Here is a 27,350-nt window from a genome sequence, read left to right as displayed (position 1 = left end):
TGTTTTTTATTTTAAAACTTTTTTTTTGAAAAACCTTAAAGGCTTGGTTTAAGGATATTTTGGTATATGATTTAAAGTTACTTATGGTATTTTATGCTAGTTCTCATAAAAAAGTTTTGTAAAATATTTCCTTGTCAAAATAATGTAAACAAAATCGAAGAAATGTTTTTTTATATTGATTGTGTCTACAATTAGAGATAATGTGTTTTTTTTGTGCTAATCTTGATTTTTTTTTAAATATTTTTGAAGGCTTTTTTTTTTTTGGCTTTATGTCAGATTTTGTGTAGTTGCAATTCTTTTATTGACCAGTAAAAGTGTACTAAAGATAGAAAATACACAAAGCTCTGTTGTTAACTATTAGTTATTGAATTTGTTTAATCAAAGTCTTACTTAACCCCTGGTGACAAAAAATTTGGCACAAAATAAACACAGATGGTAATAGTACAACTAAAAGTTTAATGATCAAAAAATATTGTAATGAATAATAAACAATATATTAGTTTTTTATTTTCGGGACTGCAAAAATGATTGAATCTCGCCATTACGACGTACGGCATCAACTTTTTTGTATACATGTTCACACATGCCATGTACAATTTTTTTTAAACGAGAATGGATTTTTTTTTTGCAGTTGATCTTCACTTTCAGCTTCCCAATTGTTTTCATACACGTAGCCTTTAAGGATTGATCAGAAATCTTTAATTGGTCGTAATTCTGGGACACATGCTGGATTATCAAATTTTGTTACATAACGAATATTTTTCGTTATGTAACAAAATTTGAGATGGTTTCGAGATTCCACGAGGGGATATGGTAATCCACACAAGAATTTTTTTTTCAAATTTGCTTTTGCGCTTATATTTTACATTTTTTGGTGCATTTTTTGCGTCATCTGAGTAAAATCCAACATTCGAATTTTTATCTGTATGTTTAAATGTAAAATAAGACTCATCGTCAATGACAAAGTCGCGGTTTCTGAATTTGTGACAAATTCTTCCACACTTCAGTTGCAACTGCTTTTACTGTTTCTCAGTGCGATCAGGGATTGGGTTTTTTCTTAAAATAACAGGGTTTTTTCTTAAAATAACAAATGTTTGTTTTGTTTTTTATTGTTTTTACAATGAAGGAATGATCACACTTGAATTTATTTGCAATTTTTCTTGTTGAAGTTCCAGACCGGTTGTTCAAAAGACCTTTTAGGCGATTGATGTTCCCAGCAGTCATAACTTTTGGTTTTCTGCCTGATCCAGGCTCACGAGACTTTGGTTCATTGTTCTTCCACTTTGCCATATAACGTTTAATGGTTCTTTCGGGGTGATTAGAGGCAACAAAATACTCTACGGTGCTCTTCGTTTTAGCGTTAAGATGCAAATTACAATAGTTGTACACTTGTTCAATTAATGTAGTCGACTTCATTTTTGGATAACTTTTTTACTAATTAATCTAAGTAAACAAAACTTTCAGTAAAAGATAAGTAACACTTTATAAACAAAATAACTAAAAAATTAAGACTGGATAACTAAAAATTCAATAAGTTTTAGCTTATCAAAGATTGTGCCAAATTTTTGTCACCAGTTGTTAATTGCCTTCATTCATTTTATATTTTCAGTTGCTCGGACAAAAATACAATTTATCTTTATGCGGCAATAACATTAATTTCTACAAGTTCTGATATACTCGTGTCTTATAATTAGGTGTTATAATTATATAACAAGGTTTGAAAACTACCCTTTTATTCCTAATAGATTTATGCTTACACCAAATACATTCAATAGCCTTCAGTAAACTTGTTTAATTTCTTATTGATTATGTTTTGCTGGGGGAAAAAATCACTACTGTTTAACATGGTAAAATACAAAGATTTTGACCACATCTTCAGAAGTTTTGTACGAAGTCCAGCAAAAAATTAACCCACAACGATTTGTTTTAACTGCCATGAATTTGCGCATGCGTACATCAACGGACAAACTCAAAACAATTCCAACCCGTCTATACATTTTAAATATTTTTTCAAGTAAAAACATCAGAATGGAACAAAATAATTCATTTTCAAAAAAACATGAAAATATTCTAACAAGCCAAGAGTTTAGATTAAAATTTAGTAATAGTATTGGAGTAGATTGGAGAACTCTTGGACGTTGGTTAAATATTAAAGACAACTGTTTAGACATGGTCGATCAAGATAATGCTAAAACTGATGCAAAAGCTTATTCAATGTTAACCAAATGGATAGAAATTAATAACAATCCAACGTTTGAGGAGTTAAAAACAGCGTTAAAGAGCATGGAGAGAATAGATCTAATAAAAAAAATGGATCAAATAGCATGTAATTATTTTTTAATTTTTACTAATATTTCTGCAATAATATTTTGAATATTTATATAAGTTTCTAATGTTTTATTTTTGAGATAATTTAATTCAAAAGGCTATGCAACATTATTTATAACACACTGTTTTTGTATGCGTTGTTCATTTATTAACACTGTTACAAATTCAAAAACTCTTCAAAAAAATTTAAGCATTTCTGGATTTGCAATCAAGTTTTTTAAACATTGTACCAAGATTTGTATGAACTTTTCTAGCTGTTGTAAATTAGAACTTCATCATTAACTCTTGCATGATCTTTTTTATTTAAAAGGATGAGATCCTGTCCCATTTTTGCTATTAGAGAAATTTTTTGATCAGAGCTTGCTAAAGGATCTCTTGCCTTCAGTCACATACTGGCGAGGTAATAAAAATACAGATGCATGTCCAGGCAATGTCTTCCTCCACGCTTGTTTATATTGAATTATATGGGAAAAATAAAGTCTGCACAAAGTATATGTTTTTGGCAAAAAAATGTTAAATATATTGATGTTTTATTTATAAAATTTCTCACATAATGTTATTTCAACATGAGTGGCAAACATCAAGTTTAAAATTGTTCCTTTTTTAAATTAATAAATTTAGAAAATAAATATGAATGAATTAAAAAAAGTGAAGAAACAAATTTAAATTAAGTCTAAAGTTTAAAAAAAAAGAAACACAAAAAGTAAAATGCATACACTTTGCCCAAAGCAAAAAAAAAAAAAAAAAAAAAAAGTGCAGTGTAACTTTAAAAAATGATTATCTTAACTTATCTATCTAAAATATAATTACAAAAGTCTTTTTAAATGCTTGTTAAAACAATTATTTTATAATTTATAAAATTATATTATAACATTTTTATGTTATTATTTTTTAAATTAATAACTAGATTATTAAATTAATATAAAAATAGTAATATAAAGATTGAATAACAAAAACACTTTTAAATGAATTATAGAAGTTTTTTTGAAATGCAAACCTGTTTTTCTGTATTTTTATGGCTAAAGAACCAAATCTTTTTAATATCCATGAAATGTAGAAGGGACAAAAAAAATTCAGCTGAAATATCAAAAATTATCATCAAAACATAATACTTTCTTGAAAAGCTCATGCAAGACCATCGAGGCGGGTAGCTTGTGTGAGTCCATTAGACAGGCAATTCATCGAGGACATTAGACAGGCAATTTATCCATTAGACAGGCAATTCATCGACAGGCAATTCACCATCGAGGCGGATAGCTTGTGTGAGTCCATTAGACAGGCAATTCATAGTTCGTGCACTAATTTACTCCTGTCAAATCCTGCATATCTGTGGAAAATTTCCTCTAAATCTTTTTTGATTTAATGGTTAAACACTAGTCATTAAATAGCTTTGCATAAATAAAAAGTGGTGAAACTCGTCAAGAAATTTGTCTCTGCTAAGGTCATTTGGATACAGAAGAATGAGATCTTTGACTTTATATTTTCGACTAAAAATAGTTTTTCTCTAAAAGACAAAAACAAAAATAACTAGATGACTGAAGTAATGAAAAATTTGCTGACGTGTTTAACAAACACTTTGGAATGTCTTTACAAATGATAACAGTTATTCTCCATTTATTAATAGTTATGTTAGTGATTGAATTGGTATTAAAACTGTAAATTTTCCACCAGAAGCAGTCAATTAAAATTAAAGCCAGCACATTGCATGGTCCTAATGGCATATCAAACATACACATATTTTGAAAAAGTTAGCTCATTTGTTGTGTGTTCCATGTTCATTTATGTTTGATGCCAGTTTTAAGTCAAGTTCTTTACCTAACCAATTGTGCGAAGCTATCGTATTTCCAATTTTTAAAAAAGATGCTACTGTGGATCCAAATAATTACTGACCCATCTCACTGACGCGCACTTGTTGTCGTGCCATGGAAAAAATAATGTGTATTTTATATAGTATCTAACTCATCATCAGTTAAAAACTCAATAATCAACATGGTTTCCTCAACAAACGCTTCACCTGTACAAATCTCTTAGATTTTACTAATGATTGGAACACCACACTTGATGACGGCGAAATAACTGATGTTGTACTCATTGATTTTTAAAAAGCGTTTGACTCTATCTTGCATTGAAAACTATTAGTTAAACTTGCATCGTATAATAAGGTAATCTTTTAAATTGGATTTCTGCATTCCTCGCCAATAGATATCAACAAGTTAAGATTAGTAGTTCTCTGTCAAACTCAACATGCATTGTTAGTGGAGTTCCACAGGGTAGTGTGTTTGGTCCTACATTGTTTCTATTATATGTTAATGGTTTAACACCGTAACTAATCTAGATTGTTGTTTGAAACTTTATACGGATGATATAAAGTTATAGTTTGTACCGTGACATGGATCTAAGCCAAGATTTTGTATTTACTCTAAATCGGCTTGTACTCTGGGCAAAAATGTGGCAACTATCGATTGCTAGTAGTAAGTTCTTACTTCTTACAGTGTATCAGGTAACATCTTTAAGAGTATTGAGTCCTTCCTTACCAGTTGTAGTATAAAAGTTATCCTCAATAAAAAGCTATCTTCTTCATTTCCTATAACTTCAGAGGTTCCTCAAGGTTCTATCCTTGGCCCTATACTTTTTTAAATTTACATTAGCAATATCCCAGAAGTTTTCAAAGTGGCATTATTCGCTAATGATACTACCATTTATTCTTGTCTTGATAAGAAGCCAACACTCTCTGAATGCTTGGAGGGGGCATTTGAGCTTGAAAAGGATCACACTTCTGCTACAGCATGGGGCTCTCAGTGACTGGTGAACTTTAATTCAGATGAAACTAATTTTTTTTCTGCTAGTCATTATCGCAACAATCTAGATCTTCCTGTGAACGGTAATGTACTCAATGAGTCATCTACCCTTCGTCTTCTAGGATTAACTCTTACTTCCCATTTTTCTTGGAAACCATATATTAAATCCATTGCTAAATTAGCATCTGCTAAAGTTTCATTTCTTTATTGTGCTTGTCACTTTCTTACTCTAATTTCTATTCTTTATCTCTATTTATCTTATTTTTTATCCGTCCATGTATTGAATACTGTTGTCATATCTGGAGTCTTTGAATGATGCCCTTTCTATTTTAGACAAAGTGCAAAAACATATTATAAACATAGTTGGACCTTCAAACATTGTCACATTGATGTAATGTTGCTTCTCTTTTTCTTTTCTATAAATGCTATAATGGCCTATAAAGCTAGCGTCTCTTGTGCCATTTACTAAAATTCATTTTCGTGTTACTTGTCATTTAACTAAGTCTCAGCTTTTTATTGTGGTTGTTCCTATGTGTTCCAAAAATTCTTATTTGTCTAGTTTTTTTCCTCAAACATCACTTCTTTGGAATTTGCTCCCTTTTTCTTGTTTTCCTGATTCATATAGTTTGCAATCTTTTAAGTTGTCTATTAATCATTATCTTGCTTTATAAACTTTGTATTTTCTCTTCCAGTAACTTTCAAATCTAATAGTGGTTGTTTGCAGCCTTGTGTGAAGTGAAGATGTTGAAAAAAAAATCTTGAAAAACTTTTCTATTGATTAAAAGACCGTTTAGTCTGAAACATAAACCCTCAGTTAATGTATGTACATTCAGCTGTGGCTATTCCAATTTAACATAAATTGAAATCAACTTTTTAAATTGTCTCAAGTTTTATTAGAATTCACTTTTTAAATTGACTTGAAGTTTAGTAAATTAATGTAGACTCCGTTTTGTCTATGGCTTTATCAGTCAATGATGTAGTCAATATATCATGAAAAAATAATAATATAATTATTGAATAAAATTAATATGGTAATTATTAAACAACAATAGTTAATGCACATTAGCATAAAATATTATAATTTTAGATAACCTTCACTGCGACACAAACTAATTACTAAAATAGTTGTTTAAATTATACATTTATCACAAAACTCTTTGGAGGTTATTTGTCTTCTTAGTCACTGTTAAAGGTAAAAGTGGGACAAAAAATTGAAATTTTTCAGTTACCCTCTCAGATTTCTTTCCAATTTCAATGAGTGGTACCTTATAACATGAAAAAAATATAAACTGACTGATAGAATCATTTTCCCAGTACAGTCTACGTATATTCTTTTTTGAACTCATATATTTCAAAATAAAGTTTTATAAATTAAGGGTAATTCCATGAAAAAGTGTGACAGTCATTTCAGTCACCCCTTGGATTTTCTTTAAATTTTGACCAATTGTACGTATTAATGAAGCATGAAAAAATCTAAAGTTTGAGTTCCCAAATCCAAATGGTTCAAAAGTTATGATGTTTTGAAATTCGGCCTAAAATGCCTTATTTTTCCACACCCACCATTATGGATTTTATAGATTTTTTAATGGATAATTTAAGATCAAGTAGAAGAATGTGGTTAAAAATTGGTAACTGGCCAATTTTAAGGGTGCTGAGTTCATAAATGTAGAGAAAAAAATCAAGTAAAATTTTTTGATGGTTATTTTTTGATTTTAAAATGGTCAGTCAAACTTTTTGTTTTGTTATCTTGGGTTGTGTTTTCATTAACTCTCAGTGTTGCCCAAGTCTTATTGACATTGATTTTTTTCCCAACGAAGGAGGTGATCCTAGGCTAAAATCTAAAAAAAATTCTTTTTTTGGACTCGAATTCTCAAATTAAAAATAGTAGATTTTTAAGCAATAACTTAAGTGTAAATAGTTTTAGTGGAAGAAACTGACTGAAAATTGATACCTGACCATTTTTGAAGATGCTGAATTCATAGTAGAAAGAATAAAATAACCTAATTCAAAATTTTAGATAATTGTTTTTTATTTCAAAATGGTGGTAAAATGAAGTAAGATTTTCTCTAATTCCTGAAGTTTCCTGACTCCTATGGAACAGTTATGATATGTAAAAACAGTTTTTTGATGTTCGTTTTGATACATAAATAAAGTTTTGTGAAGTGAATTGTCATGTAAAAATATAGTTTTGCGACATCTGCTGTGATGTATAAATAGTTTTGTGACACCAGTTATGTCGTATAAATATAGTTTTGAAACATCAGTTGTATAAGCATAAAAACTATTTTAATTTTAGATTAAATAATTATTGAGTATTATTTGGTAATTCAGTCTCTCAGTAATGCTAAACAGCCAACAGTACTCCATTGGAATCAAGCTAGAAAGTAAATGTCATTTTGCAACATATACATTGTTGCTTGGAATCCAATCTTATGAAGTTATTCCTAAAAATGAAAGAGAAATATAAATAATGTGGAGGACTAGGCTATCAACAATCAATGTCAACTTAACAACTTGTCTTCAACATAAATATGTTTATTTGAAGCCTTATGCAACTAAATTAACACAGTGCTGTAATCCATTTAAAATTCATAACAAAGTTATATAAAAATATATAATAAGTTATATAATACAATAAAAGGTATTTATAGCAATTACAAAATTTAGTTTTTGCGAAAGTGTCGTGAGTTACAATAATAAAATTCTTGGTAGCCAAATTCTTAGCTATATTATACCTTACTTTTAGCTGACTGCTAAAAGTGCACTATTAAATGCCATACAACTTTGAATTTAAAATGGTTTTATTAACATTATTATACATATTAAAAGAGTTCTTCCCTATTTTTAGGCAGTCTTCGTGAAATCAACTTGGGTACAGCAAAGTACCTATGCGGTAAAGGCAAATTCGTAGTGCCAGGTGAAAAGCTTTGTCCACAGTGCAGACATAAATTAGCATCAAGTGAAGAATCAGAAGAAAATGAGTTGAAGAAATTACCTGAAGATATTATGGAAAAATTGTTATGGAATTAACAAGATGTTTGCTCAATAGTACTTTGTATTAACTTGAAGTGTCTCCTCTAAAAGTTCATTTACCCAAAATCTCTAACAAATCTTCACTTTGAAAGAGAAAGATATTGCAAGTTTAAGAAGCAGTTAATAAGAAACAAGTCAATGTTCTCTTCATCAGTTATCATTTACTACGAAAATGTGAAATTAGAAATATCTTCCTTTTGTGTAATTTCAGATGATTTGAATCATGATGTTGGATTTATCAATGCAGTTATGCATAAAACCATTAATCATATAAAGCTCATCTTTGTTCTACAATTACAAAAATTTATTATTTTTCTGATGGTTGTGCAGGGCAGTATAAAAACTGGAAACATTTTTACAATTTATGTCACTAAGCTCAAGATTTTTCTGCTCATTGCATTTGGAACTTCTTTCTCATGGCAAATCTCCATGCGATGGAATAGGTGGCACTGTTAAAAGGCTTGTTGCAACTGCTAGCTTGCAGAGTCCAATCACAGGTCAAATACTGTCTTCTCAGGCAATGTTTGAATACTGTCAAAAGTCAATCAGTGCGACTATGTTTGTGTATGTCACTGTTGAAGAAATGGAGCTAGTAAGAAACAAACTTACTGATATACTTTTAATAGCAACCACTGTTCCTGGGACAAAAAGTTTCAATCAATTTATACCTTCTTCATTCAATTATAAAAATGAAAAGGGTATCAGATGATGATGATTTTGCTCTTACATTTGACTCCCTCAATAAACAAAAATATGAAACTATTAAAATTGACTATGTTATTATGTCACAATACCTATTTTGCAAATACAATGAATTTAACTGGCTTGGTATGGTTGTTGAAGTTTATAAAAAGAATGATGATTTTATGGTCAAGTTTATGCTTCCACATTATCCAAGTCAGTCATACTACTGGCAAGATGTTGGGTGCCAACAATAAATTGAATTTCTCTTGTAAAAACATTGTCAACATCTTCTGGGCGTCAGTGCCACATCTCAAAAGAAGATGAAACTCTATTTGAGCAGCTTTTATTTTGTCAGAGAAAGTTTAATAATATTTTACTTTCATTATTTAAATGGTATCAACTTCAATTTTAGTATTCTTGGGTTATTCCTTTTTATTTTTGAGGTTTTTTCAATAAAGCAGGTTTTTTACTATTTTTCAAAAAAATTTGCATTTATAGTTTCTTATTTTTAACAAAACATTTTCAGCACAACTTTTTAGTATGCAACCTAAAATTTGAGCATGCAACCAGTATTTTGAAACAATACTTAATTATTAAACATTATGTAATAATGTTAAGTTAAATTATTTTAATTAATAAATAATGAAATTATATTTTCAATGTGCATCAATCAGTTCAAATTGCAAATTATATTTCCATGAAATGAAAAATACTTCCAGACTATTGATTACAAATATGCAAGTTATGCAAAGCATATTATAAGTTTTTTTGTTTTCTTTCAGAGACCTAAACTTTTTTAAGACCTCTTATTTCAAATATAGAGTATGGCAAAGTGAAGTTTGACTTTTGATATTTTAAAATTAAAAAATTATTCTCAAATATTAAGAATTGGGTTGTTTTCTCTTCATCTTTGTATTCAACACCTTTAAAAATGGTAAAGTACCAATATCTAGTCATGTTCTTCCTCTAGAACTTAAATTATTTTCTATAAATTCTATAATAGAGAATGGAGGCCAAAAAAAAGATTTTTTTGTCTAAATTTAAAAATAACATGATTATGCTTTAAGAAACTTTATTATGCTTTAAGAAACCAAAACTGCTTTTATATAGATAACCTAAGATTTAATACTTTATTTGAAAAAAAAATTAAATTCCTAAGACTAGAAATCCATAAGACTTAGGCAACTACAGGAGTTAATAAAAACCCAATCCATGGTAGCAGAACAAAGAATTTGACTAACCATTTTAAAATCAAAAAATAACTATCAAAAAATTTAAACTTTATTTTCTTTACATTTTTTAATAACAGCACCCTCAAAAATGGTCAGTTCCCAATTTTTAGCCACATTCTTCCATTTAAGGCTGAATTTCAAAACGTCATAACTTTTTGAACTGTTTGGATTTGGGGGCTCAAATTTTACATTTTTTCATTTTTCATTAATACGTACCATTGGTCAAAATTTAAAGAAAATCCAAGGGGTGACTGAAATGCCTGTCCCACTTTTAAATGTAATTACCTTTAATTTATAAAATTTTATTTTGAAATATATGAGTGCAAAAAAGAATATATGTAGGCTCTACTTCCCCTATATCTATTTAAGTCAATTGATGTATGTACTACTGTCATGTACTGGGACAATGATTTTATCAGTCAGTTTATATATGTATTGCTTATTATACTGTGAAACTTTAAAAAATAGAAATAATAATTAAATATAGTTACAATTAAACAACAATTTTTTAAATTATAAAATGTGTAAGTATTAGAAATCAAGTGAATGTAATATTCAATTTTAATAGTAAATTGTTAGATTGATAGAATAATTATAATTATCCTTAAAAGTTAAAAGTATTAACTTTAATTAACTATATTATTACCTAGATTCTTTAAATCCACCTGATATTGCTAGCAGAGTTTATGCCGAGAAAGGTAATTATAGTATAACAATAACAGTGATGATGATGATGATGATGATGATGATGATGATGATGATGATGATGATGATGATGATGATGATGATGATGATGATGATGATGATGATGATGATGATGATGATGTGATGATGTGATGATGATGATGATGACGATGATAATGATGAGTTATTTATATTTAGGTATATCAGAGATATGTACAGCACTGAAAAATTATTTTCTTGTAAACTATAAGAAAATAAATGAAATTCAACCACCATTGAGAGCACTGGCAAGTGTTGATCTAATACATAACTTTATTGATCTATGTATTGTTGATGCTGTGAATGTCCAAATGGATTCTGTTTTTAATGTTGAGCGAAAGGAATTTTTTGAAAAGCAAATGAGTTATACACCAATTCCATATAGCAAAATATTTATGAAAGAGAAATCTCTTATATTAATATCTGGAATAGCTGGTATTGGAAAAACATGGTTGCTTAGGAAATGTTTGCTTGATTGGTCAAACAATTTAATTTGGAAAAATGTTGAACTTGTGTTTTATTTTGAATGCAGAAGGCTTAATCAACATCAAAATGTTCCAAATGTTAATGAATTACTTAATATTTTCTTCAATGATATTATAAATGGTTTTAATATTAGTAATCATACTGTGCTGTTTATAGTTGATGGATTAGATGAGTTTAAATATTTAAATGAATTAATAAATCCAAGTTTAACTTGTAACTATCCAATTGTTAATGCTTTAGCAGAAATTCAAAAATACAAACATATAGTTGCTGGTAGAGTTTATGCTATTGATCAATATCAAAGTATATCTGCAGAGCATACTGATAAGTCAACCATCCAAGTAATGGGTTTTAATGAAAACGGAATTAACAGTTATGTAGAAAATAATGTTAAAGAAGAAATAAAGGAACTTGTTAAAGCAACTTTGAAGGAATCACCAATTGCAAAAGCCATGGCATCTGTTCCATTTTATTTATCTTCCATGTGTAAAATTATTAGTGACTCAAAAAAAGTATATACAAATTCCTTCTTAACTATGACAGATTTGTATGCAAATATTTTTTTATACTTTTTGCAAAAACACATCATTAAAAACAATAAATTGATATATGAGATAATGGAAGACAATTTTAATAAAAAATATATTTTAAATATTTGTAAAATTGCTTATGAATTGTTTGTTGAAAATAAAGTAGTTTTTTCCAAAGAAGAAATACGAACTTTTATCAGTGACTTCGATCAAAATGATGGTAATCTTTTTGGATTTATTGAAAAGATTGAAACAAATCTGGGCTGTCATTATCAGTTTGTACATTTGACAATAATGGAGTTTTGTGCATCTCTATATGCATATAATTGTTTGAGTCGTAAAGAGATTATGGCCAACGAAAAGCTAAAGAGTTGTTTATCAATGATTTGTGGATTAACAAATAAAAGTCAAAATAGTTTGTTAAAGTTTCTTGATAACCTAAATCCTTCAAGATTTAGTAAGTTTTAATATTATATTTTATACTATTTTTTACTATTATGATTTTAATATTATATTGTATTATTATGAGTCATTTTAAATAAACTTTCAGGTATTCAATACTATATAAAAATATATATTTCTGCTATGGATAAAATAATTAAATTAAAAACGAATAAACAAGCGTATAATTTAAATTCTATTCAGCAAATATTACAACATAACAAACAGTTTATTTAAGTTCTAAATAAAATTAAAAAATCTAATATTTTAATTGAATTCTAAATTAATATAATTCAAAAAATCCAGAAAAACCTTCTGAGTAAGATAATTCAAATAAAAGTTACAACATTTTAATTCAATTCTTATTACAAACTTTTTATTTAAGTTTAAAAATAAACAGTTAGAATATTCAATTAAAAACAAAAAACAAGTGTTTTGTAAGTTCTAAATAAAAGTAAAATAGAATCAGCAAAGCATTTGTTCATTTTTAAAATTTTCAAGCAAATGTTAATGTTTGAAAGATAGTTAGTGAACTCTGCAGCGTTTTTTTTTTGAGCAAAACTTAAACTATAAAAGATTGGCATAAGATTGGCACAAAAAAGAGACACTAAAGTTTTACCATAAAACATAAAAACATGGTCTGAAAAAATTATTTGCTGACCTCAAACACTTTAAGGTTGAAAGTTAGGTTAGCATTGCTGAATGCTGGCTATACTTCTAAAATATATATATATATATATATATATATATATATATATTATATATATATATATATATATATATATATATATATATATATATATATATATATATATACACACACATATTTTAGGGTGGTTCTAAGAATAACGTTTTCTTTAAATTGTCTGCTGCCTCCCCCTAAATGTGTTCTATGTAATAAATTAATACTAAATTAAAAAAATTTTTGAATAAAAAAAATTTTAGGGGTTGCTCAAGACCCTTAAACATCAGACAGGTCCCTAATATTTTGAAAAAAAACTTCTTCAAAAGCATATCATGTTGGGTCTCAAAAGAAGTGAAATTTTATAAAAATTTCAAAAATAGTAATCATTTTATATAAAGTTTACTAGTTTAAATTTCATGGCTTAAAAACTATAATTTTTTAACAAAAAATAAAAAAGTACATATTTTCATAGTTTTTTTAAATATACTTTTTAAATTCGTGTTTCCATAAACTGTTTGCATTTTTTATAACGCCATTTACATTTTTGTACAAATTTAAAGATTGCCGCATTTACGCAAGATGAACATGTGTTAAATTTTTTACAGAAATAGATCAAAAAGTTAATATTGTCAAACAAGCGTAAAACACATAATAACACAATAAAACTAAGTTTGGTGAAAGTCCTAACCCTATTTTAAATATAAAACCACCCATAGACAAACTATTCAAGATCTTTATTTTCTAAGCAATAGTTATCCAAGCTATAGTTTCGACAAAACTGTAAAACTTTTAGCAAAAAAAGTAAGAACAGAAACAAACACTTTTAAAAAATTTGGACATCAGTACCTGCTCTTGTTCTGATACTGATGTTTAATGCACAAGTAGCCCAGATAAAAGGTACATTGTTTTTTTTTTTTTATAATCAATTTTTTTTAAATAACAAAATAAGATAAAAATATTTTCGAATAAAATAAATACTATCGTATTACTACAAGTACTAGTTTCATACTAGTAGTATGATAAAGTACATTATTACGAATTTTATACAAAGTTGCTCGATATTATCATTTAATATTTAGATTCCTGTCAAAGAAAAAAAGGCAAGCGCTGTTAGAGCACTTGCCTCATAAGCGAAAAGTTCTGAGTGATCCCCACCATGTCTCTAGTAGTACCGCACTCAACTTGTTTTGCCGCACAGCGGCCTTGTTTGTTGGGGTTCGTGTTTTGGGGTTATAGAGTTGAGAGAGGGTTGTAACCACAAAAAGTAGCCTCCTCAACTGTAGTGGCACTCTCAGCCTTGGAGAGGTGAATGATTAAAAAAAAAAAATTTCAACTTGATTTAATTGAAAATAGTTACAAACTTCCAAAAATTATCAGAATCTGGTTTAAAATCTGATAGCTCTAGCTCTGGTGTGGTAACTCACTCTAGCTTTATTTTCGAATTAAAAAGTAGAAACTTGAGTTCCTGCTTTGATGGATTTTTTTTAGTTTTAGTCAATTTTCTGGCTTTTATTTGATCAAATTCAAGTCTCAGCTCCCTCATATTTAATGACTTTGTTGTTTTGCTCTCAATAGAAATAATCGAAAGTCAGTTCAGCTTATCTTGACTGATGTTTGATCGTAAATAGTTTTTGATCAACTTTAGTTTAGAAAAAGATCTTTCGCCTTGACAGACAATGACTGGAACTGTTAGTAAGATTCTCAATGCAATACAAGTATTGGGGAATATTTCTTCAAGATCACGTGTAAATATAAATGTTAGAACATCTAGTGGATTTTTTTAATCTGTTTTTCATGACAACAAACAAAGTTCAGTCATCAATTCTTCTCCAGAAATATCCTTTTCGTCTTTGTCGGGTAAAGTTTCTTCCAACAAATTACAATTATCTCTCAATATACCTTCTTTCATGTTTGAAATATTTGGAATTTCAAATAAGAACTGAAAAGGAGACATAGTTGTTCTAAAATCTTCAAAACGCTCCTTCATAGATTTAATGGCACGACTGAAAAGTATGTCAAAGAAATTTTTTTTGAATTTTGATCTGGAATCTAAAACAGGAACTTGGTTTGTTTCAACTTTGTCGAAAAACTTTTTTTCTTCCCGACTCTTTCAGTTGACAGATCGGTAAACTCGAATGTTAGACCCGAAGTTGTTGCCAAAATTTTTGCTGTGGTAACGTACTCATCTAATTTAGTCTGATTGTAACTGGATTCCAAAAATGCTAAAGTGGATTTTAATACTCCAATGGAAATTTTGACATTTGATGAACTTGACTGAATAATTTTGTTTGTGCAGTTTATTTCGTTCAATACATCATCCCAAATAACAATTACACTTATGAATTCCAAAGTATCCATTTTAGCAGCAATGGAATCAGCTGATAATTTTATGGCTCCATCAAAATCACTTTTGGCAACTTCACACAATGCTTCATAAATCTTTTGCATATTTTCCTTGATCGCTTTTACAGCTCTGATGTGACTCTCCCATCTTGTATCACTTAAAGATTTAACTGTAAGTGATGGACACTTCGATTCTAAAATACTGCAACGTTTTGTGGAACCAGAAAAAAAATTATAAAGGCTTTGAATAATTCCAAAAAATGTCAAAATTTCCAATCCAACTTTTACAGAATCAACAACAACAAGATTAAGTGAATGTGCTGTACAAGAGACTAAGAGTGCTCATTTATTTCTAATTCTAAATCTAAATTTTTTTTGTTTGTAAGCCCTTCTTTTTGCCTCTCATATTTGCACCATTGTTGTATGCCTGATCTCTCATATCTTAAGTGGAAGTTTATTTTCATTCAATGAAGCCACAATTTTTTGCTCCAATCCATGACCTGTAAATTTAAATTTTGTTTAAATATGTTTCTTAACTTTTAACATATATTTTATCAAAATAATAAGGAAAATTTCAAAAATTTACAAACCTGTGGTATCATCAATAATAATAAATTTTAAGAAACTCTCTCGGATGTCGACAACCACTGAATCGTTATGTTTTTCTATGACTAGATATCGTATAATAAGAGTTAACTGCTCCTGATGACTGGCATCTGGTGTGCAATCCACAATAATGGAGTAGTATTTGGCTTTCCGAATATTTTTAAAGATTTCCTCTCTAGTAACACGAGCCACTAACTGAACAATTTCTTCTTGGATATTTTTGCTTAAGTAATGAGTTTTGTTTGGATTTTCCCCTGCTTTGGAGACATGATATTCCATAATTGGGTCAAATTCTGCCATAAGTTCAACTATTTTTAGGAAATTTCCATTGTTTTCTTCATACAGTTAATCAGATGATTGTCTAAATGCTATGTTTTGCGATGCCATCATTATGGAAATTATCCTTTTTAAAACATTATCCCATCGATCAATTTCATTCAAAAGTTGCTTTTCCGTTAAACAATCAACAGTTTTTGAACTTTGTAGTCTTCTTTTTTTCGATTCGATCCAATTGCCAAAGCTTTTAATATGATCAACTCTAACTTCATGCCTCGTTAAATTTTGTGATAAATGCCTCCAGTCAGCAGATCCTGTTCTCGCAAGGGAAGTATCTGTAATGTTAAATAGTTTACAACAGAAACAGAATATTTTATTCACTTTTTCTGAATAAATTGGCCATGATCTAGGATGACTTTCATCATTCGAAATTTTTCGGCAAAAAAAGCTTGAGTTGAAGGAACGATTATCATAATTTCTTGGGTAACTGTTTAATTGACGGTTTACAGGGCCATTCATAACTATTTCTTGAATATTATGGTTTGTAAGAGTCTGAGACCAATCAGAAATTTCTTCCCATGTACAAAAAGGGAGCACGCCAGTTAAATTATCTAGATTCTCAATCGAGAATTGAGATTCGCTCGAGAATCGAGTTTTGCTCGATTCTCTGTTTTGGTTCGATTCTTCAATCTTGATTTCATGTACTCTGATCTCATTTGAATTGATTGTATATGGCAAAGTTTTTATATCAGAATCATTGTTGGGGCTATAAAATGTTTCTGAACTTAAAAAAGTATCTAGTTTAGTTTGGTTTTTATCATGTTCTTCCTGTTTCTTTAGCCGTTTCAGATGATACTGAAAACCGGACAACTTTTTTCTTTTATCCATTTTCAAGGAATTTAATAACAAAAAAAGTTATATAAAGTTTCTCCCTTCTAAATAAAATTTTTAATTAAAAACTCGTTAGACGATATTTAATACTTTTGTAATTATTGTTAAACATATTTAAAAAAAAAAAAATTACTAACATGTTTAAATGACTGATCAATTATAATAATAAAGTTATTATGATAAAAACATTGAAAACCCACCAATTCAAAGAAAGAAGTTCTATTGGTACTAAAATATGTTGAATAAGCAAAAATGAGTCCCGGAACTTTCTTCAGAGACATTTTTATTAGTAAATTGTTTACAAAAATTAAATATTGAAATATCGATGTAATGTTTTACATATATATATAATAATAATTTTATCAGAACAAAGAATTTTTTTGGCAAATTTTCATTTAACGTTGACCTTAAAATTTGCCGCCCCTAGAAATTTGCTGCCTGTGTGCATTATACTCAAGAAAATTAGTTACCTTAATCATTCATTGGTTAGCATTAAGAATGATGTCACTATATGTGCTAGTATTAGTTCAAGATTCTGGGATTATTTTGAATTTTCTGCTATAAAACCATTTATTTTATAATAAACCAAATCAAAAGTTGTTCAAACTATAAACCTAATGAATAAAATTTCAGAAATTTGAAATGATGTTTTTATATTCAAAATGATGTTTGTATATTAGCTCAAATATTTTTGATCAAGACATAGATAAACCAGCAACAACTGAGATTTTACTGATGAGATTTTTACTAGAAAAAAGTTTAATCTCAAAGATATTTGTTCCCTTTTGCAAAGTGTTGAAAGTTTTGTACAACTTGTTTCCAAGTTTTGGTTGTATTATTTTTTCAACCAAAACTTGGTTGTATTATTTTTGAAAAAGAAAGTCATCATAAACATTGTTGCAAAAATTCTAGCACAAAGCATCGAATGAATTTTATATCTAAATGTTTTTACAATTATTAATCTTTATTAGTTTGAAAAATAGTGCAAATTTTACATATTATATATTATATACAATAAATTAAAGATAATTCAAAACAAATTTTAATAGTTATAAAATACTTAAAAAAATTTTTTTATAAGTCTATGTTTACTAAAAAGTATTTTAATTCATAAAAATGCTTCAAAAACATCTGTCGTTTTACTTTTCTATTCAAAACTTTAATCCCTTTTTAATCGAAAATAAATAAAGGAATCATAAATTATTATTTTACAAGTATTCTAATTTCTGCTTAACACTTTTACATAATTATATCATATAGTATTTAAGTTTAAAATATATTTACTTCATTTAAGAAAAGAAAAGTTAAAAATATTTGTTTACAAGTTTAATCCACCATTTGTGAAAAGGGCAAAAAGCAGCTTCACTTTTCGGATCGAAGTTAGACATTTACACCTTTTCAAGAGAACTTGAAAGTTGTAATTAAGAAACGTGAGATGTAATTGAGAAGATGAAAGTTGTAGTTAAGAAATGTAAGATGTAATTTAGAACATGAAAGATGCAGTTAAGAAATGTAAGATGTAATTTAGAAGATGAAAGTTATAATTGAGAAACGTAAGATGTAATTTAGGACATGAAAGTTTTAAATAAGAAATCATAAGATGTAATTGAGATGCTAAAAGTTGTAATTGAGAAAAGTATAAAGAATACAAAGTTCTTTGTATTTTGAATTTTGTAGTCCTAATATACTTTGTAATTTAAGGCTGGAAATAATAATATAATATCAATAAAATATAAAAAGTCATGAAAAAGACATTTGAGGTTTAGGCGGTAACTGGAAAAATCCTATTGGGTGTCAATTAAAACTTTCTTTTATTTTTTTTTGTGAAAATTTAATTCAGATTTCAGATGAATAATAAATAAAACACAAATAATTTATTTACATAAAAATTTAAATTTAAATTTAAACAACGTCGTTAAAAATCATTGCAATCTTCAGTTGAGCAACAACTTGTACGTCTTCCATATTTAAAATTTTTGCATAATGCGTGGTCGTATGTTGCACAGCGTGTGTACAATCACCTCCCGTTGTTGTATTTTTTGCCGCAGTAACAATTCTTTCTAAATACTCCATTCGTTGTTCCATAATCCCAGCACCGAATACAGGTGCAATGTGAATAACATTTTTAACGTTTATTTTTAGTTTGGACTAGATAGCTTCCACTGGGTTAAATATTGGGCTGTAGGGTCCTAATCATAACAACTGAGCCGGTGAATTTTTAAACACCCTTTCCAAACAAACTTGACATGGAGCATTGTCTGTTATGAGGATCAATTCCTCTAAACGATTCCCAGATGTAACCCACTGGTTAAACAAAGCCAACATCCACTCGTCACAAGAATCTGCTTTAAATGATCCTCTGCGAGTTTCCATCATGACGACATTTGTTGTTGATATAGCTGCAATCAAATGTATGTTTGCGCCTTTTGAAGAAGGTATTTTCATTATTACTCTTTTCCCCTGTTTGGCATGTCCTTGCATTTTTCTACAAAAAAGATAAAAATTTGTTTCATCCAACCAAACTATCTGATGACCATTTGTGATGTGTTCGTTAATATTCCTAACATATTCAGCTCTTTTTCGTTTGTTTTCATTACTATTCATTGTAGTAGGTTCCTTGTGCACTTTTTAAAATGAAAATAGTCTGCCTTCGAGGTAATTGGCAAATGTGGTTGTGCTGACACTAATATTAAATTGTCTTAATATCCTTGTTTTAATGGGCACCATTGTCAACTGACAGTCACTTTCAATCCATGTTAGAGTCACCCAATCATTGTTTCGCTCAGCGCATTCAATTACTCTTCCTCTATCATTCAATGAAGATAAAACATAATGTTTTCTTTCAACTTGTTCAGTTGTATGTATTTCATGTCTACAAATTGGACAAGGTGGTTCTGGTTGTTCCAGGAGTGGTTGTAAACAAATTTGGTGAAATAAATGCTTGCACAGATTCAATTTAAAACAGACTTTCTATTTATAGTGTATTGACAAATAACACAATGATCTTTCAATTCCATTACTGTATTACTGTATTGCTGGTGCATACAAATGCTAAATTTGAATACTATTACCTTATTAAAATGCATGTCCAAGAAAATCTTTTATAATGACCTTTAAGCTTACATTCGCAATTACAAATAATGTATTCTCATTTGCATATTACGATTTCTTAATTACAACTTTTGTTTTTCAAATTACATATTGCGATTTTGTATTTACATGTTGGGTTTCTCAATTACAAATAAATTTCTTAATAACATGTTGTGTTTCTTAATTACATATTGCGATTTCTAAATTACATGTTTTATTTTGCAATTACATCTTACTTTTCTTAATTACAACTTTCAAGTTTTCAATTACATCTTGAAAAGGTGTAGTTTATATAATATATCATTGTGCCGAACACTTCATTCCAAAAAACGTTGTAATTCGACTCGCCCTTATATATATGTATATATATATATATATATATATATATATATATATATATATATATATATATATATATATATATATATATATATATATATATATATATATATATATATATACAGGGGTGCACACTTGAACTTTTGGTAGGTCTCCGGAAGGGCGATTAAAAGTGGCGAGTTTTGTTAATTTTGGTTGCTCGCTGACTGTTGCCTATGGCTATTTTTTTTTTAAAATTTTTGCATGTTCTAGTCATTTTTTATTGTAATAATAAGTATAGACAAGAAATAATTTGCATAAATAAAAATAATATTATAAATTATTGATAACATTCACTTTTTTACTTTCAGATAAAGCAAATGCCGATGTATACAACATTCGGTTTTTCTTTTGAATTGAGCCTTTTTTTTATCAAAAAAATATGGGCTATTTTTTACAAGAACAAAGTATTGACAAATATAAAAAAATAATTTACAAATACTTTAAAATCCTTTCGTTTTAATGTATAAAATAGTTATTAAGATCTTATTTGTAACAGGATCTTAAAAACTATTGAAAATTTGGAAGTACTCTAAGGTTTTGGGCTGTAATTAAATTTAATTTTAAACCTCGCTAAAAACTATTTAAATGAATTTAACAAAAACTATTAATTTATCTAAATTCAGTATTTGAAAAAGATTTTATTTCTTTATAATTTTTTTCTTCAAACAATCTTATACTTAACATAATCTTTTGTTTGTTTATCACAATTTACTTAATTATTTTAATTTTTATGTATTTAAGATGTATTTATGTATATAAAGAATATTTATTACCATTATTACCATTATTATTGTATAATAGGGGTTCTGAGCCACAGTTTAGTATTATATGTGATTACTGCCAGCGATTTATGTTTGAAACACTTCTATAAGTTATTGAATTTTATTCCAGTCATCAACAACACCACATTCTAGTCATCAACTGAAAAAAATGTTTCACTTTGCTAGGATTTTTAGAGAGTTACTTTAAAAAAATATAGTTTCTTAAATGTTATGATTGACAACAATTTCCTTTGGGCAATTATTAATCTTTTGTAAAGTTCTATTTGCACAATCATTAAAGATTGCAACACAGTAATTTCCATGGAGATTAATTCAAAACCTTGGAGTTCTCAAATGAATATTAAAATGTTTTTATTGTTATTAAATGTGTTTATATTCTTTTAAATAAAAAACAAAAAACAAATTTAATTAAATTAAAACCAAAATAAAGTCTCCATGTCTCCTAAAATAAGCTGCTCAAAAATGGCATTTAGATCCCGATATATTGAGGAGGATATTGGCAATGCAGTTCAGGATGTTAAGAGGTAAATTTGACATTTTTAATGTCGTATTAGATTTAAAATTTTATAATCAGTTTTTACTGTACACAAGTAGATCCTATTGAGATGCTTAATGCTACAGTAGTGGCATAAAATCTTTGCTACACTTAGGAAAAACAAGAAAAAAGTCATTTATAATGCAAAAGTTAAAGCACCACCAAACAGCATCAAACATGACTCAAATGATATAAATGCATAGCACTTTTTTAAAAAAACAACACAAATATAAAAAAATGTTAATATTTTGTGTTTCCACCACCCGCATCAATTACTGTCTGTATGCGCTTAGGCATTGACTGTACCAGCTTTTGGACTGTGGCAATTGGGATTGCATGCCAAGCAGACTCCAACTGTTGCCACAATTCATCCAAATTGCTGGGCTTGCTTTTCTGCACCATTCTGAACAATTCCTTCCACAAATTTTCAATGGGGTTCAATTTTCAATGGAGTTCGGGACTTTGTGGTGGCCATTCAATCACATTGATGCATGCGGTTCGAAAGTATTCAGTAACTTTTTTGGCTTTGTGGCAGGGAGCATTGTCTTGTTGGAAAACAAACGTCTTATTTCTGCCAAAAAGCTTGGTGGCAGATGGTTTAACTTGTGTTTTGAGTATTTCTATGTACTTGTCTTGGTTAACAGTGCCTGTACAACGATACAGCCAGCCAACACCAGACCCCGACATGCAACCCCAAATCATAAGGGAACCTCCACCATGTTTCACTGTTAGTGCAACACATTGAGAACTAAATCTCTCACCCACTTTCCTTCTAACATATGCTCGTTTTGCTCCACAGAATACAGTAAAACAACTCTCATCACTCCACAACACTTTATTCCACTGTTCAACAGTCCAGTTCTTGTGTTGCCTTGCAAATGCTTGTCGCTTCGCAATATTATCAGGCCACAATAATGGCTTCTTGGCAGCAATTCTGCCATTCAACCCAGCTTGCTAAAGGCGTTTCCTTATGGTTTTTGCTGCCAGATTGATGCTGTGCGTTTTTCCCATGTAACTGGCTACATCAGATGCCGTGTCGAAGCGATTAGCCAGACTTGCCCAAACCAAAAGCCGATCTTCCTGAATGGTCGTTTTGCATGGTCTGCCAGAACACTTTTTGTCTTTTACTGTCTCAGTCTCTCTCTCTTTTTTGATGGTGTAGGTGACAGTCCTCAAGCTAACCTTTAATGCTTTAGCAATGTCCCTGTAGGAAACTCCTTGTTTTGCCATTATCACTATTTGCAGGCGTCGTCCAAGAGATAATGGGATGGCCATATCGATAACAATCCTATACAAAATAGCACATTTTTTTCTAATAACTCATAAAATTATGTAGACAATAATTGTTCACGTTAATTTTAGTTGACAAGAATAAAAAATAAATTAGAGATTTGGTGTGAAATAATGATATATGTGTAATTGTAGTTAATTAGACTAATTATAATTAGTAATTAATTGATAATTACTATGGTGTTAAATCAATCAAAATTGCAGTAAAAGTTATAGAGTGATAATATGTGGTATACAGCAACCACAAATTTCAACAAATATGCGCAAAAACATCCAAAAACTATATTTTACTTACCAGTATAATACAGATTGTATTGAAGATAGTGGCAGGTGTCTCAATCAACCAACAATAGCAATTAAATTAACAAATTAAACTATATGAAAACCGTTGCTAATAACGCGGGAGATGTCCAATTGGAGATATAGACAAATTCCCGAAGGAAAAGCTTTAAAAAGTAGTATACCAAGGCAACCTAAGTACAAGTTGTGTAAAATCCAACAGTGTGGCAAAGACTTTATGCCACCACTGTATGTCTTAAACCTTATCTTATAAATATTGCACTAATCTTATAGAATCACTGGGAGCAGGCACAACTATAAAGTTGTTATTTATTCATTAAACTTTCAAACTATTATTCAAGCTTTTTTTTTTAAATATATAATAGCCATACAAACATTCACTCCATTTATATTTGTACAAATCTTTTAAAGATGTTTATTTTGATGCGATGGCTCAAAATTGATTTAGAAAAATGGTTTAGAAAAATTTCGTTTTCCCACTACAAAAAAATGGTTTAATTATTTACAAAGAAGAAATTCAGATAATCAATGAGCAAAGAAGAAATGCAGACTATCAATAAGCCCTGTAGAGGAATGAAGTCATGTAGAAGGTAATATTTATATTTCCTTTAAATTCAATTGAAGTAGCATAGCCTATATTAAGTTGCATGTGTTTTTTAAATGTTTTCCCTGACACTTCATTTTAATATTGTTTCCTTGCATTTTCAATTTCTTTTTTTCTTCCTATCTTAACTCTAACAACATTGCTTTCTAAAGGAACAGCTATAAGCAAAGCCTTACTGCATTATAGACAGTTTACCTTGCCAAAGTTTCTAAACTCACTGTTTCTAAAGTTAGGACAATTGCTCAAGAATTCCATGCAACATCTTTCTTGACAACACTTTAAATAGTTTCTATGTTAGGGAATATCTGAAAAAAAAAGAAAGAAACTATTGCAGCCAAAGACATTTAAAAACAAGTATGATTGGCAACTGCAGAAAAGAAGAAAAACACATCTACTGTTTGTTTTAAATGATTGATAAGCTGTTGTGTTAAGAAAACCATAAAAATAAAGCAGAAAAATAAATCTTGGTTTAGTTTAAATTGAATGTTTTTATCTTTTTTTTTTTTTTTAGATTATTCACCTCCGAGGGGGGCTACTACAGTCGAGGAGGATACTCATTTTTTTTTTTTTTTTTTAGTCATTCGTGGTGCAACCCTCTCTCAACTCTTTAACTCCGAAACACGAACCTTGCCGAGCAAGGCCCCTGCGCGGAGAAACTAAGTTGAGCATGGTACTTCCAGGGACGTGGTGGGAGTCGAACTCCGAACCTCTCGCTTACAAAGCGAGCGCTCTTACCACTACACCACTACCGCATTCTTACGCTGTAAAATATAGAAAACAGACTTTTAAATGTTTTCTTCAAAGTATGTTTTAAATAGTTTACGTTGTAAATTATAAAAAACATACTTTTTTATTTTGCTACGTATCATTTAAGTACCTGTATCTAAAGTACCTAGTTTTTTAAAATTTTATAAGTGTCAAATACTGGAGAATAAAAGCGTTGATATCAAGATGTCATCCTGCCTTTGACATTTTGGGGGCTATAACTACTTGTTTTATTTATGGACATCATTTACGCTAAATTTATTGTAAAGCGCAACTATCCCTTTATACAATAAAACTTTAAGATTGATCATTTTTGAAAAAAAGAGTGAGAAATTGTTATTTATATATGACTAGGTAAAAAAAACGTTGACCACTGGGTGGTTTACTTTATATATATACATATATATGTATACATATATATATATATATATATATATATATATATATATATATATATATATATATATATATATATATATATATATATATATATATATATACATATTTATATATATATATATATATATGTATGTATATATATATGTATGTATGTATACATATATATCTACAGCAAGATTACCATGTATGGTGGATATACTTCAATTGCTCCAGTTTCATCATTTAGGTGAAGGACAAACTCTACCTGAAAGTTATAAAATGTCTTGTGATGCAGTTATTTGTATTTGGATGCAAGCCAGGATACCAACACAGATATTGCGACAAAGAACTCGACAGAAATACAGAACAAAAAAAGCTCAGGAATTACTACACATGCAAATAGAAGATGTTTTTTCCTGCAGCATGAGTGGATTAAATGTAAAGACAGCAGCAAAAGAAAACAGGATAAGGCAACATGAGGAACAAGAAAAAAAAGTGAAAATGAGAAAGGAAAAAAAAAAGCATTAGCTAAACAGAAGGTTCTTTCTTATTCAACATCTAGATTTATAAGAGTATGAGGAGTATCAGCCAACTCAAACTCATGTGCGCCAACATCTACAGGTTCAACATCTTGTGCTTCATCATCAAAAAAAAGTTTATAAATATTTTCCAGTCACCTGAAGTTCTAGGTGCTTTAGATCATGTTTGTCTCCCAGACCGTAAAATTTTGTTTGTTGCCGGAGCTGTTGAACAGGTACTTGGCCATGACATTTCAGAAATATCATAATCTTGAAGTTCAGATGATCCAGAATAAAAGAAAGACAATAGGCTGCTTCAATGGATGAAAAAGAATTTTCTTTGGCAGGACCACTATTGCTTTATTGGGATGGCATAATTATGTCCAATATTGATAGATCAATGGAAAATGTGGATCACATATCTGTTATCCTTACTGGGAATAGCCAGGAAAGAATGTTGGCTATTTAAAAAACAGATAAAGTAACAGAAGTTGCTCGAGCAAATGTCTGTATTGAAGTAATTGAGAAATGGAATGTGTTCACAGATCAAAGGCCTTGTATTCAACACAACAGTTAACAATACAGTATACAAAAACATGCTTCATAATGGTACATGTGTTAGAAATAAACAAGCTCTGGGATCTGAATTGGTCTAGATTGCATGCCGACATTATGTCAGGGAAGTTGTTCTTTCAAATGTTTTTGTGTCTCTGTTTGGTCCGACTGAAGGTCCATCAACTGCACTATTTAAGTGGTTTCAGAAGCAATGGTTATCAATGAATCAAGGTGATTATTGTACAACTACCAATGAACTTTTTCAATATGCAATATTGAAGAAAATGCAACAGGAAATGCTTGTGCATTTACCAGCTCTTCTTGAAACAAAGCACCAAAGGGACGATTATCAGAAATTTTTATGTTTATCATTCTGGTTTCTTGGTGGATACAAAGGCAGTGAAAAATTTTGGGCTCCCAGTCTTGCACATTACAATGGATGGCAAAAGCCATATACCCACTGAAAATCTTTCTTTTTAAGAATCAGTTCAAGTTGACTGCCTGTGAATCCAATAATATCACAGATTTTGCTCTGTTTGACAGTGAACATCTGATCCAGACTTCGAGAAGTTTTATGAATTGGCTGCATACATGGTAGTTTTAAATGATGTAGCTGAAAGGAAAATCAGTCTTATTGAAAATTACAATGACACACTGACAAAGAATGAGGAACAGAAGCAGTTTATTCTTAAATTGATTGCAAACCATTGCAAGAATTTCCCAACTCTATCAAAGAAATCACTTATGTCATCAAAGAAATCATCAAAGATTATCCACTGCGTAACAATTTATATAAAATCTGTATATAAAACTATTTAAAAACTATCATATTTTAAAACTAAATTCTGAATTAGATTGTAATTTTCAACTAAAAATTTTAATTACAACTTTAATTTAATTTCTTGATTTAATTTAATTTATAATTTTAAGTTTTAAATCAATAATTGACATTCGATAATAACTATTTTTAACATAAAAATTGTCAATTGGGTTGACTTTTAAATATTTGTTTTCATTAAAGTTTTGCACAATTGTTATAATCATAACAAAAAACAAAAATAACCTTGTGGAGAACTGAAGTATATATATATATATA

The 27,350-nt window shown here is 29.0% G+C and overlaps 1 protein-coding gene across 2 annotated transcripts in view; it reads left to right on the top strand.

Moving 5' to 3' along the window:
- Nucleotides 1-1,739: 1,739 nt before the first annotated feature.
- Nucleotides 1,740-27,350, top strand: part of LOC105845495 (NACHT, LRR and PYD domains-containing protein 6) — a 53,776-nt gene continuing 28,165 nt past the window's right edge. For both annotated transcript variants that reach the window (XM_065816708.1, XM_065816707.1), the window contains exons 1-3: nt 1,740-2,326; nt 10,726-10,773; nt 10,958-12,271. In XM_065816708.1, coding sequence (XP_065672780.1) covers nt 1,936-2,326; nt 10,726-10,773; nt 10,958-12,271 — 1,753 coding nt within the window. In that variant the 5' untranslated portion in view covers nt 1,740-1,935. The remainder of the gene's footprint in view (nt 2,327-10,725; nt 10,774-10,957; nt 12,272-27,350) is intronic.

Source organism: Hydra vulgaris, chromosome 13, assembly GCF_038396675.1.
Source record: "Hydra vulgaris chromosome 13, alternate assembly HydraT2T_AEP".
NCBI classification, from domain to species: Eukaryota; Metazoa; Cnidaria; class Hydrozoa; order Anthoathecata; family Hydridae; genus Hydra; species Hydra vulgaris.
The sequence above is the reverse complement of the archived record's forward strand: the minus strand, read 5'-3'. Positions and strand labels throughout refer to the sequence as shown.